Raw genomic sequence first — 14,693 nt, 5'->3', positions numbered from 1 at the left:
GGTCTTGCTGCAATCTTGTTGTGGTCACTACGCCAGATTCGCTCATAGATAACGGATTTTATCCGTTATCTATGTGCGAAAACATCCGTAATATATAATGGTGTAATGTATGTGGATTTCATACATAACGGAGATTTAAGCGTTATCTATTCTATTATACATAACGGATTATATCCGTTATCTATAGTATTATATCCGTTATCTATTCTATTATACATAACGATTGTTTATATATACGTAACGGATTATATCCGTTATCTATAGTATTATACATAACGTTTCAAACCGTCATGAAAGTTTAATATTCACTGTTATGTACACACCTATACATAACGGTTTTTTGATATTAATAACGTTTGGTAATCCGTTATGTATAACGTTTTTTACCGTAATTAGATTTCTATTTCTCCGTTATCTATTAATTTATACATAACGGTATAAATGATAAAACCAACAATAATAATATTATATATCATCCAAAATATTTAATTTTATATTATTATCATAAAAAAGAATTCATACAAGATTTGAATATAGTCAAAATTCAACAACTGCTTTATCTATACTATTATTCCTTACAAAAATACTAAACATATTAAATATGCAACTAGCTAGCCATCCGGTACAACTTTTCTTGTTAATTCACAAGACTCTTCAGCTCAACGTACGGCTCATTTAATCCACCACAAACCTGCCACAAAATCATACAAAGAGCCAACCACGAATCACAATGTAGAGCATCATGATAAACACTTAAAAAGCATATTAAAGTAATAACAGTAATCAAACTTAATCAGATAAACGTGACTAAACATGCTTCTGAACATGATTAAACATTATACAAAAAAAAAACCGGCTACCTACACATATATGCATTAACTACTAGATGAAAATCCATACCTGAAGTAACAGCCTCAGATTAAATGATGTGTTTCTCTACTCAACATCTTTTAGAATAAATTTGACCGTAACAGCAAGAACCTTAAGAAACCATGGTACAGTACATTAGAAATGCAGACCCACTACATGAAACAATCAAGCTTCTATTCTGACGCATACCTTGGTGCTGAGTCAACGTCTCCCAACAGCCATTCACTTGTTTTCTTCAATTTCAGAAATCCGCCTTCACTTTCCTGCCCAAAAATCTAAATTGTTGATAAAGCAAATAGAGAGCATTATAAGAAATGGAGCTTGAGGTGACTTGTGCATAAATTAAGCAACAAAAGAAGTGCACAAGCTCCGTTGAAAGTCATAATATGTTGCCTATCTCTCATGGTGACTTGTGCACTTCTCAAAACTAGAGAAAGAGAAAGAGAGCTGATGAGATCAAATGATATCAATATTAGCCACTTGACACTCCCCACAACGTAGTCATACAATCCAAGTGCTACGTACATTCCAATAAACAAAGTTCGTTATATAATTTAAACCTAACAAACAAAGTTCTAAATATGTAGAGATGCACAAGTTTGTTATAAATATTCTCACCAACAAGAAATATGGATGTTCCCTACTTCACTTTAAATCAGATGATATCTCCAATGCCCTATTCTGAAATTAACTAAACAGTTTAATCAGTTCCTTAAATTGGCATCAAACCAAATGCAGCAGTTCAAAAAATTCAAATTTTGCCAAAAAACTAAGCATCATTTTGATTGCTAAAGACATATCACGTTCAACAACCTTTGTAGCCACATAATCTAACAAGAAAGAAAAGCAAACAATTAGCATAATCTTAGTCGTATGTATCAATCACATCTCAATTCAACAAATACACCAGCTACATATTCAAGTCGAACAATGCAGCAAGAAAATAAGCTAATTGAAATTCACTTAATTTACATTAGCTACTTATCAGCTAATTGAACTTCACAATCAACCACTTATCCAGTTATTCAATTTTCTCAAATTAAAACCTTAATCGCTTCAAAATCAGAAATAACACGACAAAATCGCTCTTCAGAACTGGAACCTCATTTCAAAGTCTTTACCTAAAGTGCTATTATCAAGGATGTAAGGTATAAGTATGAAGAATAGAAGGGCCACTAACTGTTCGGAGCTGATCAACTTCAGTATTTAGCTACTTCTTGAGCTCTGAGAGCTCCTGTAGGAATAAAGGAAGTGGCTTATTGGATCACATGGAAAATTCAAGTATCAATAAGATAAAAACTCATTCTTGACATCATCAAAACGCATGTAGCATAATGATGCCAGCAACTTCATTCAAACTGCCAAATTCTATTTCAAGTTACAAGAATTGACCTACCCCTACAAGGAATAGAAACAGCATATACAATCTTCAAGACTATAAGACCATAAGGTCCATAACTAAACTAGAAGGATAGACTACAAACTACAAAGACATAGCAAGTTAGCAACTCATCAAGATCATACATTATCTCTAAAAGAACTACTAATACTTACATCACGGTAAACCTTAAACTGAGTGTCCAGCTTCATTCTCTAGTTTTGGAGGTCCTAATTTTTGCAAGAAAAAGAAATAAGTTAAGAAATTACTGAACCCAAAATCAAGAAACAGAACACAACTCGATCACATGTTAATACAAATACCATATCAAACAATTCGTATTAATTCAGTGAACCAGTCCCAAGTACTTGATTTACTCAAAGTAGGCTTGTTAATTTCTTCACTATGATCCCCAAAACTAAACGAATAATTAAATTAAACTTGAAAGCTAAAAAACGCATCAACGAGCAAAAAATGGCGTGTATAAAAGCTTAGCTCTCGGTAGAAAAGCTCTGGAAACTCCTGTCGGATAGTCTAAATCGTGTAACCCATATTCACATAATAATCCTGCTTCACAAAAATTAAAGAGAGTATCGGCGGTGACGCTTAGCCGCCGTCTGACTCGGGATCGAGGAAGTCCAGGCACGGCGGTGAGGAGCTGTTATTGATGCCGGAGGTCGGAGAGGGTGGAGTCTAGATCTGGGGCCCTAGGGTTTCAGACAGAGGAATTAGGGATCTAGGGTTTGGAGGAGAGAGTGGCGCCGCCGCTTGAGATACAGGCGGTGGTGGCGGCTGGAACCTTTTCAAATTGAGGCGGTGGTTAGGTGAGATTTTGAGGGAGAGTGGCGGCGGCTTCTCACTGCAGTTCGCCGGAGATTGAGAAGTCGGGCGGTGGTGTGAGTTTGTGAATGCCCGAATTGAGTCAAAAGAAAGAGAGATAAGGCGGACGAGGCCGGCTCTCCTCGCCGGAACTTCGGCGGCGGCGGCGGCGGAGCCCTAGCTGGTCCGCTCAGCTTGAAAGAGAAGGGGGAGAGAAATTTCTTTGTATAAATTTTTAGGAGAGCTCGATTGGGAGGGATTTGAGAGAAAAATGAGTTTCAAATGATATAATATAATATAAGTTTTAAAAAAATTTAAAAAAGAATTAAAAAAATTAAAAAAAATTATACATAACAGTTTTCAAAGTGCTGATACATAACGGTTTTATAAATCGTTGTAAAATATGCTCATAGATAACGGTCGGCTTAACGGTTTTCTAGTACCGTTATGTATGAAACTAATAGATAACGCATAAACATAACGGATTAACTTAAACCGTTATCTATTTCCATGGGCAACAGTACATAGATAACGGTTTTTTGTCAAAACCGTTATCTTTTCAAAAAATGCGCTCATACATAACGGTTTTTGAAAAAAACCGTTATGTATGAAGTGTTATGTATGTGCATTTTTGTAGTAGTGGGTCTTGCTGCTGAAATTTTTAGAAACAATTAATAATTCCTTAATCACAAACACCACACTCGTTATTCACTTAACTTGCTTCTCCTTAATTTCTGTGCCGAAAAGAAACGTGCCATTATTAACGGGACGGAGGGAGTATATTTTAATGTAATTAGCATTTTACTTAATTACCCTCACTGATAATTAAGGAAAATATATATTGGTAATTATTTATAGAATATTCTGTCAATAATTAATATCTTCTTTTCATATAAATTCAAATTAACCTTCCACAATTTTTTGTAGCAGCTTTGCACATTTAAAATTATGTTTCCTTGTTCTTTGTTATTCCATTATGCTTTATTGAATATTTACAAATTAAACCTAATTTTCATAATGCAAACATTCACATCCATAAATTATCAATAGTTATTTATTTCTACAATAAAAATAAGTCGTGCATTGTAGTGGACAAAATCTGTCAACATGACTCATACCCAATCAACACTCTAGGTTGGCTCAGTAAGCCAAGCAACCCGGTCTGTCTAGCCCGAAAAAATTTGAACCAACTTGGATCGATAACAAGGCTATTTGAATTTTGTTAGTCCAGCCCGATAAGTCAAAATTATATTTATCACATGAAATATAAGACATTTAATTAATAATCTTATATTTTTAAGATAAATCACTTAACGAGCTTGCTCACGAGCAAACGAGTCGAGTATCATCATGCTCAAATTTGACTCGTTTAGCTAAACGAGCTGCTCATTAAATTATCGATCGAGCTTTTATCTAGTCAAACGTCGAATAGCTCATGAATAGCTTGACTCGTTTACGGCCCTACTTATTTCCTAAGATTACAATGTCTAAATGGAATAGAATCCTAAAATCCTGACAATCCAAAAATATGTAATAGAGACAAATTAGTCATCAAATTATATAATTAATAATTAATTCAAAATTAAAAAATATTATATATATGCATATTAGGTAAGTTTATGTTTTCCGAGCGGAGATTAACTGGAGAAGTCAAAAAAGGAGGATATCACGCCGGATATCACGCCGGATATCCCTCCCACCGGGCTGCCGCTCGCCGGCGTCGCGAGCCAGCCGCCCGTCGCCGACCACGTCCCTGCTCTCTTTGCCGCCTGTCTCGCTTCCTGTTCCGGAGACCTCGCGCCGCCGCAGCTTTGAGCCTCGGAGCAAGCAGCAGCAGTCTCCGTCCATCACGCACCAGCAGCCTCCGGACAGCAAGCAGCAGCACCCTCCGGCCAGCACGCAGCATCAACCTCCGAGCATCTTCGAGATTGGAGAGCACGCTGCTGCGTACTGTTCACCAACGAAACACCAACGAAAAAAGCAGATGCGTACTGTTTGAACTTTGACTTCACGCTGCTATTGAGGCGAAAAGGCGACTTTAAGAGAGAGTATTTTCACACCTATCTCTTCACGTGCTGCCGTCACCGTCGAAGACCGGCGAAGGTCCGGCGCGATCCGTCCCTCACGGACGTTGCGGCTGCTGCCTGAGATCGGAGAGAGTAGCTGCCGTTGCTGCTGCTCCGGAGTGGGCGAGGAACGGCAGAGCATCACTCCCGGCGATCTGTCGAAACCTCCACCATAAGTTGTTGTTGCTGCTGCACGGCGGTTGCAGGCACCATCAGCCGATCTGCAGCAGGCGACTATCCTCCGGCTCCGGCTACATAGCCGATCTGCAGCAGGTGATCTGCAGCGGGTGTAAGTTGACTATCGGATTTCACCTCCGATTCCCAATCAACGGCGACCGGACTGTTACCACAGCCACCCGGCGTTAGCCTCTCTATGCTTAAGGAATATGCAGTTCTTTGCTGAGATTGCCGGCACGCCGTCGAACGTCCACCAACCGATGCCGCCAACGTCGCCGATCAATCCACCGACGCCAACGATACAAATCAACCAACAACAGCCGATAATGGTTGATAAGGCAGGGCTGAATCTGCCGCAAGTTTCCAATAATTTCTCTACTCAACGTCATAGCCATGGAGAATGTCACGACAAAGAGAAATTTGATGTTGAATCTTCAAAGGGTGTGGCTGAGGAATCTACGCCGACGTCTTTTGCTGGTAGAACTTCTGGAAATTCACAGGATCATAAAATCACTACATCCAATACTAACGTTTCGGATTTGATCAAGGGAGACAATACTAAGAAGGCCTCGGCGACGGAGTTTCACCGGCCGAGCACCACTTCTTTTGCTTCACTTCTGAGGAGACCCCGACAAATTGAACGTACGCCGGATGTGCTTGTTCATCGATTCACTTCACTGCAACCGGATTTCTCTGGTGAAATACCCACGCTTAGGGTCCCAAAAGAGCATCTGCTGCCCAAAATAAATCAATTTGAGCATGCTTTAATTGGTCGTCTTCTACTGAGGAAAGGAGAGAAGCCGCGTCTTCTCACTGATCTTAAACGTGATCTTCAGGTGGCTTGGAATATTGACAAGGATTGGCAAATCATCCCCATGGGAAAGAGCTTCTACACTATTAAATTTAATACCGCTGAAGACAAGGCGTTTGTTCAGAAAAGCACTTCTTGGGAGTTACCTTTCGGAACCATGCGGTTACGCGAATGGGTAAGATTCTTCGACCCCTATAAAGAAATTTCCTCACTTTGTGAAGTTTGGATGCGCATTTATTATTTGCCCTTAGAATTTTGGACTCTGGATGTTATTACGGGTATTGGAAGGGCGATGGGATCGCCTATTAAAGTTGATGGAGCTTCTGCACGTGGTGCTGCTGGACATTATGCTCGAATTTTGTTGGAAATTGATCTCTCGCGTCCTCTTCCGGAGGCTTTGCTGGTTGACGGGGAAGAACGTTCCTTTCACGTCGAATTTGAATTCGAACAACTCCCGGCCTTCTGCTCTAAGTGTAAGATCACTGGACATTCTATTGATAACTGCAATAAAATGAAGAACAAATCCAGCGAGGACAGCAGGAATGGGAAGGCCAAAGATATGTCGCTGGGTAAAGACAAGGAAATAATTAATAAGGGAGCTGCCAAGGAGGTTAGGGCACCTAACTGGAAGCCAAAATCTTGGGACCAGAATAGGACTGCCCAACCTCACAGACCGCAAATTATCACTGAAAATCAGTTTGGGGTTTTGGAACAGGTGGCTGTCGAAGAAGAGCAGATTCTAAATCAGTTGGGGGTTTTGGAACAGGTTGCTGTTGAAGAAGAGCAGATTCAGACACCGTGGGAAACAAAGAACCACAATCAGTCGTTTGCTTTAACTGATCGGAATGTTGATTTTGAGGATGTCAATGGAGATAGATTGACGTCGGGTCCGGATATCTTACAGGCGATCACTGTGCCGGTTACGGAAGAGATAGATTCGGGAGAGGAGTCTGATGGGCAGTCGGATGATGGCAAGACACGGGCTGAAGCAGATTCACAACAGATCGTCATTTACGAAAGTTCGGTCAATCGGGATAAAAATTGTGAGAAATAGGAAAGGATGATGGAAAGCGCTATCAAAGCTCAGCGGATAGTGGAAACTTTCAGGAATTGTGAGGCGGAGGCGCAGGTGAAAAAAAGGGGGAGACCGCCGAAAGATTTAGCGGCAAAGAATCCGATTATTCGTGGGGAAGATAGTATCAAGAGTCGTCTCCGGAAGTCGGTGGAGCAACAACCTCACCAGCAACCTAATCAACAGGCTGAAGATTTCATCAAAAATAAACTTTACAAAGCTTGGGAAGCAGGAGATAAACCTAGAGATTTCATTATTACGTCTGGGAGCTCGAAGAATGATACAACCCTGAATAATATGGCAGCCAAGAGTTGGGCAGCTGAAGTGGAATCGGGTGAAAACCCGAACATGAATTCTCAGTCTTTATGATGAATGTCCTCGTATGGAATGTCCGGGGCCTTACGGACGAGTCCAAACGAGTTTTAAAGGAGCATTGCGACTCCTTCTCCCCTGTTATTGTTGGGATTATTGAGCCTAAGACGAATCTCAAGAAGACTTACTCTAGATTTTGGCGTTCTCTGAATCTTATTCCTTGTTTTCAAAATTCAAGAAACAACATGAGTTCGAATATTTGGGTTTTTTCTCATCCTTCTGTTACTCATGATGTCATTTTCTCCTCCGAGCAGGTGGTTATCATGAACTGCAGATGGTCGACGTGGAATTTTAAAATCGCGGTGGTGCATGGCGTTAACACGTATGCTGGCAGACGGCGCTTGTGGTTGGATCTTCTGGATCATATTGATGGTAATGTTGTCTTTATTGGCGATTTTAATGCGGTGAAAGGCGCCCATGAAAGAAGTAGTGACTGTATGCCTAACTCTACTGCTTGTGCGGAGTTCTGTGATTTCATTGAAGCCACCGGTTTCATTGAGGCGCCTACGGTTGGTCTGCAGTACACGTGGTCTGGTCGTAGATTTATGCCTACCCATGTGGAGTCTCGTCTGGATAGAGCGATTTATGCTGATTCTTTTGCAAATCTCTGGAGTTCGGTTTTTGTTCAAGCTCTGCCACGTATTACCTCGGATCATTCTCCGCTTGTTCTTCATTGCATGGTGGATGTTCCTCCTCGCCATCGTTTCTTTAAGTTCCTTAACATGTGGACCTTACATCCGGATTTTCTCCATACAGTGGAAGGGTCCTGGCAGATGGATACCGAGATTGGCTGCCCGATTTTTAAAGTTATGCATAAATTAAAGCGTCTTCGGCAGGTTCTTCGCGCGTGGAATCGGAATGTTTTTGGAAATGTTGATTCTTGTATCATGAATACTCAACAAGAGCTTTTGGAGATTCAAAATCAGATTGCCAAGGATGGTTACACGGAGGATCTCTTTGATAAAGAAGTTGAAGCCCAAGCTAAGATCAACGTTGTGCTTTCCAGGCAGAGCTCGCTTTTACAGCAAAAAAGTCGGGTGTCTTGGCTTCAAGATGGAGACAGGAACACGAAATTCTTTCATGCGATGCTTAGGTTTCGTCGTAAACCTCACATCGTTTCTCACATGGAGATCAATGGAGATATGAATTACGATCAGAAGGTTATTGGGGATCATATCGTGGATTTCTTCTCTTCTTTGTTTTCGACTAGCAGTCAAGCTAATACTGATATTGCGGCGGTAGAGGCGGTTATTGAGGAAATGGTCGAAGATCGTTATAATAATTTGCTCATTCGTTTACCGGATGAAGAGGAAATTTCTGCTGCGGTTTTTCAGATGAAGCCGAACAGCTCGCCGGGCCCAGATGGTTTCTCGGGTAAGTTCTTTCAGCATTGTTGGTCGATTATTAAAGTGGATATTTGGTGTGCTGTTCAAGCCTTTTTCCGGAATTCTTATCTTCCTCAAGGCTGCAATTCTAATACCTTGGTGTTGATACCTAAGAAAGATGTCGTCAATTCGGTCTCGGATCTGAGACCGATTGTTCTGTCCAACTTTCTTTACAAGATTATTACTAAGGTGTTGGCGTCTAGACTGAGCCAGGTTGCTGCTGTTTATGTTTCCCGTCATCAGTTTGGTTTTATTAGCGGCCGTTCAATTCACGATTGTATTCTGATTGGGTCGGAAGGCGTGAACTGTATGCATCGTACGAGCCGTGGTCAAAACATGGCTTGCAAGATTGACATCAAAAAAGCCTTTGATACTCTTAGCTGGGATTTCCTGCTTAACGTTCTTCGTGTTGCTGGCTATGATTCAAAGTTCATTAGTTGGATTGAAATTCTGCTTCATTCGGCTAGGATTTCTATTCTGTACAATGGTCAGCTTAAAGGTTATTTTGCGTGTTCAAGGGGTGTTCGTCAGGGCGATCCTCTTTCTCCGATTCTTTTTGGAATCGCCGAGGATGTCCTTGGTAGGCTCTTTGCAAATTGTGTTAGCGCGGGCACCCTTACCCCGATGCAAATGAGACAGGGAATTAATTTTCCCACTCATCTTTTATATGCGGATGATATTCTGGTTTTCTGTCACGCCACGGTCACGAACGCTCATACCATTCAGAAAATTCTGGAATATTATGGTCAAATTTCTGATCAAATTGTGAGCCCGGATAAGTCGCAAATTTTTTTTACTAGTAAAGTTCCTTCTCAGACGTGCAGGGCTATACGGAGCATTTTGAGATTTTCTCAGGGCAACTTTCCGATTACTTACCTTGGGGTTCCTATCTTTAAGGGTCGTGTGCATGCCTCCTATCTTCGACCGATACATGATCGTGTGATCAACAAGTTCGCGAGATGGAAGGGATTACATTTGTCGATGGCTGGGAGGATTTGCCTGATCAGGTCGGTTATCCAAAGCTCCCTGACGCACTCCATGATGGTTTATAGATGGCCGACTGCTCTTATTAAGGAGCTCGATGCGTGCTGCCGTAATTTCCTATGGACTGGCAACATCAAGCAGACGCCATCCTGTTCTGTGAGTTGGAAGAGGGTCTGCTCGATTAAGGAGGAGGGCGGTCTCGGGGTAAGGTCGTTCGAGTCCATGAACAAGAGCTATCTCATGAAAATGGCGTGGAAGGTGGTTGGTGGGCGTGAGTTCGGATATGATTTGATTAGAGATAGATATCTCGATCGCTTTGGGCGTAGTAAATCTCTGGTGGCTGCTTCTTCTATCTGGATGAGCTTACGTGAGGAAATTGATGGTTTGGTTGCGGATTCGTACTCGTATATTGGTGACGGCGCTTATACTTCGTTCTGGTATGACGACTGGCTTGGGTATAATCTCATGAATAAATGCGGAATCCCGCATTTCATGCTTACGTTTCTTTCTCAATCGGTGGCTGATTATTTCTACGATGGGGTCTGGCATTTCACGCAAGCCTTTGTTAATGCTTTTCCTGAGATAGTGTGTGATATCTTACTCACTCCTCTTGGTACTGAGGGAGATGTGCGTTTCTGGAAACCCTCGTTGCAAGGGAATGTCACTACTGCGCTGGCCTTCAACAAGCATTGTCATCATTTTCCGAAGGTGTCTTGGGGTTCTTGGCTTTGGGAATCTTTTATTCCAATTCGACGTTCTTTGATATGTTGGCGTCTTCTTCATAATAGAATGCCAACTTATGATCGCCTTATCCGCTACGGTATGATCACGCCTAATGTCTGTTTTATTTGCTTAAAAGGAAGTGAGTCTCAAGATCACCTTTTCTGGAACTGTGAGCGTGTGAAGAATATTTGGGCTACGTTTCTTGGGTGGTTTAATTTCACGAAAGGGTTGCAAGAGAATGATATTCATAGCTTTTTGGTGGCAGCTTGGCAGTATAAACTTAGTCCCCTCACCGGTAATTTCTGGAAAGCGGGTATCATCACGGTCATCTGGGCCATATGGATGCAGAGAAACAATTGTATCTTTGATAATCAAAAGTTCGAAGCAAGCCGTGTCATCCACACGGTGAAAGTTGCTTTCAAAGAGATTGATGATAACTTTGCTAAATTAGGCTACATGTGGAATTCTTGGTCGGATTATCTGATTCTCAGGGCAGTGGGTGTTACTACAAGGAGTGCTCCTCCTCCGGAGTTTGTGGAGGTGCATTGGTGGCCACCGGTGGCGCCATGGATCAAAGTGAATACTGATGGCTCGGCGATGGGAGCTCCAGGTACTATTGCTGCAGGTGGGGTGTTTAGAGATAACTGGAATGTGGTGCGTGGTTGTTTTCACTTCAAAGGTGGCTCGGGTTTTGCCTTTGAAGCGGAACTCCTGGCTGTTATCTCGGCGATTCAAATTGCTCACAATCGTGGTTGGCACAAGCTTTGGATTGAATCCGATTCCAACTACGTGATATCCATTCTTAATTCTCGTTCTTTGAATGTGCCTTGGCGTTTTAAGGCGACGTGGAATAGGATTTTAAAGATGTTAGATGCTTTCTCGCTGCAGGTCTCTCACATCTTTAGAGAAGGAAACAAGGCGGCAGATTTAATGGCTAACCAACAACGTTCAGAAGGGTGGTGGCCGCACGAGATTGAGGAGATTAGGGCTGCGGTTCGCCTTGACATGGCTTCGCATAGCCATCTGCGTCAGAAACGGTAGTTGGGGCTGATGGGTGGTTGTTTGGTTCGGCTTTTTCTTGGTTTTGTTGGCGTGTGTATGGGGAGATCTTGATTTGGGTCTTTCTTCGAACACTTGGCAGGCGTTTGGATTAAGATGGGTGCTATTGATGCTCAGTTGATTCTTGCGCTGATGGAGGCGTGGGTTTTGAGGCGGTGGATGGAGTTGAGCTTGTGCTGCCCTGGTTTGGTGAGGGATGGAGTGTCGGTAGAGTCCTTCCGGGTTTGGGTGCGCTCGGCTCGGGGACGCTACTGGTCGGACTCCGTTGGTTTTTGTCTCTGTTTATCGGGGACGTTTTCTTTAGGGGATTCAGATGATTTTTTCGTTGATCCTTCCGCTCTTCCTTACTTTCGTCTTGTGTTTAGACGAGTACTCTTTTTCCTTTTCACGGTTTTTCCCACTGGGTTTTCCGTGAAAAGGTTTTAATGAGGCTCGGCCCTTAGTCTGCTCCTTCTGTGCTTTCAAGGTTTTTTTTAGTTTTTCCTTTTATTTTCTTTATATAAAATCGTCATTTAATTAAGGTAAGTTTATGTTTTCCCTTCTTTTAATTGCACGTCAAATTTATAGCTCTTTGTCAAAATAGATAATCGGATAAAAGTTCCATCCAATGGAATTAAACACAAGCTATATAATTTTTTTTGACATTGTAGGAAATAATAAAAACCAACTGATTACAGTTAGCATAATTTAGGGTGCTATATCGATCTATTTAGATATTCATCTAATACCTGGATCCTCCATTCCAATAAATAAATTATGTAAATATATATTATCTGCATAGTACATGATTATGCATACCAATAAAGCTTACGCCACATGAAAATATCAGCGAAACATAAAATGCCCACTAGTGCGCCATTAATCAACAATAACAAAAGCAAACCAATCATACTTATTTATAAAATTGGAAGGGAAGTTCTTAGACTCATTCAACATAATCACCTATATATACATAATTAACAACATTAAAAAAATAAAATTATTATATATCATCATCATCATTTTCCCCCACGCTTCAAATTTGTGTAAACAATGGGAAGAATGATGAGTTTGAGAGAGGTCGTAGGCATGATCAAGGACAAAGCTTCTCTCTCTAAAGCCGCTCTCCTCAACGCCGCCCCCATCCGGCTGGCCGTCCTCCGCGCCACCTCCCACTCCCCTCCCGCCGCCCCGGATGACCGCCACGTCTCCGCCCTCCTCCTCTCCGGCGAGGCCTCCCGCTCCGCCGCCTCCCCCATCATCGCCGCCCTCATGCACCGCCTCCGCCGCACCGGCAACTCCGTGGTGGCCCTGAAATGCCTCCTGGTGATCCACCACATCCTCCGCCGCGGCCCCTTCATCCTCCAGGACCAGCTCTCCGTCTTCCCCGCCGCCGGCGGCCGCAACCACCTGAACCTCTCGGACTTCCGCGACGCCGGCAGCCCCGCCGCCTGGCACCTCTCCTCATGGGTGCGATGGTACGCCCGCTTCCTCGAAACCCTACTCTCCACATCTAGGGTTTTAGGGTACTTCCTCTGCAGCTCATCCTCTTTCAAGGAGAATCAACAAGGAAGAATTTCGTCTTTTCTGAACCTCGATTTGATCAAGGAGCTCGACTCTCTCATCGTGCTCATCGAGGAAATCTGCAGAGCTCCCGACAATCTTGCGGCGGAGGGCGGCGAGATTGTCAAGGAGATAACGTCTTTGTTTATCAACGACTACCTTTCGTCGGTTAACGAGCTCTTGCTGCGACTCACCGAGTTGAGCGAGCGACTCGACTCGCTCAGTTTCGGCGACTCAGTGGAGCTCGCCTGTGCATTGAAGAGGTTGCAGGAGTGTAGAGAGAGATTATCGGTTTTGTATGCGGTGAATAAGCCTTCGATTGAGATGATGTGGGGCTTGGTTCAAGAATTGAAGGATCGAATTGGGATGCTCAATAGAGAAGGTGGGAAATTGCTGACTTGGCGAACTCGGGAGACTGGGAGTGAGTCGGCTCGGTTTGAACACCGAGTTTTCAAGGGCACTGACTCTCTAAACTTTCAATCAGGGAGGTTCAGCGTAAACATTGTTCCTAGTTTTTGGGCTTTGGATAAATCAATTTGAATATTTTTACTTATTTCTTCTCTCCTTTTTGTTGATGAGAGTAGGATTAGACTATTGGTATAGATTGAGTGATTTTCCAATGTTTGATATGTGAGTAAAAGTATTTTTTAGTTTTTTGGGTGTATATAATTAATATGACATCAGTTTCTATACATATATCTCAATTTTAGAATAATAATTGCAACACAGGTGTTGTTAATTTCTCCTTCGTGCAAATTTTCAAGATTTTAAATTATTTGTAGGCTTAGAGCCATAGATATGAAAATATATATTTTGCAAAAAAAATTATGTTGCCTAGAAAATTTGTCAACCCGATCACAGTCAATTATCAAATTATATATCTACTAGCAACGATGTTCTCTTGTTTTACTTTTATTTTTTCCCTCTTAAAACAATATCATAGGGCAGAGTATGTAGGTATCCAATCCCTTTCAAGTAAAGTTGTGATTATTTATTGCAATGTTGATGAAAGGATAGAACTTGTTTTGGGGGTGCATCGCCATATTAATTAATGTTGTCGGTAGCCGTAGATGTCTGATCAAACAATTTAACAGTTTTTATTTCAGTTTAATTTATAAAAAAATATAGAAAATTAATACTACAAGATTTACTTACTCTGAATCTTTTATATTATGAATTGATACAATTTCAAATTTTAATACGAATTTTTAATTTCATCAGTTTTCTTAATTTATTTTCATTTTAATATATGCAAATGACACTTTTATACAAATGATACTTTTAAATGTGGCAGATAAAGGACCTGAACAAAAAAATAAAATAAGATATAGTATTTTGATATATATGTTTTATAAAATTGATAATTAAAAAAAATTAATACTAAACTGGACGAACCGAACCAATACAATGTAGCTAGTATTGAAAATGCAGCGCT

General features: G+C 41.5%; 1 protein-coding gene and 1 long non-coding RNA gene across 4 annotated transcripts; one reads left to right on the top strand and one right to left on the bottom strand.

Moving 5' to 3' along the window:
- Positions 1 to 472: 472 nt before the first annotated feature.
- On the bottom strand, positions 473 to 3,341 carry LOC131001474 (uncharacterized). Of its 3 annotated transcripts, XR_009093946.1 has the most exons (5): positions 2,425 to 3,341; positions 1,489 to 2,104; positions 1,060 to 1,145; positions 901 to 981; positions 473 to 691 (listed from the first exon to the last, which is right to left on the bottom strand). It is a non-coding gene; the product is annotated as an uncharacterized LOC131001474 (long non-coding RNA). The 3 variants fall into 3 exon arrangements; XR_009093945.1 differs by lacking the exon at positions 2,425 to 3,341 and having other exon boundaries at positions 1,489 to 2,418; XR_009093947.1 differs by lacking the exon at positions 2,425 to 3,341 and having other exon boundaries at positions 1,060 to 1,133; positions 1,489 to 2,418.
- A 9,210-nt stretch (positions 3,342 to 12,551) lies between these two features.
- On the top strand, positions 12,552 to 13,950 carry LOC131001473 (putative clathrin assembly protein At4g40080). The gene has a single exon (XM_057927864.1). The coding sequence runs from the start codon at positions 12,749 to 12,751 to the stop codon at positions 13,796 to 13,798; it is 1,050 nt and encodes a 349-aa protein (XP_057783847.1). The 5' UTR covers positions 12,552 to 12,748; the 3' UTR covers positions 13,799 to 13,950.
- Positions 13,951 to 14,693: the final 743 nt, after the last annotated feature.

The sequence above is a fragment of the Salvia miltiorrhiza genome, chromosome 8 (genome assembly GCF_028751815.1).
Source record: "Salvia miltiorrhiza cultivar Shanhuang (shh) chromosome 8, IMPLAD_Smil_shh, whole genome shotgun sequence".
Lineage (NCBI taxonomy): Eukaryota > Viridiplantae > Streptophyta > Magnoliopsida > Lamiales > Lamiaceae > Salvia > Salvia miltiorrhiza.
The sequence above is the reverse complement of the archived record's forward strand: the minus strand, read 5'-3'. Positions and strand labels throughout refer to the sequence as shown.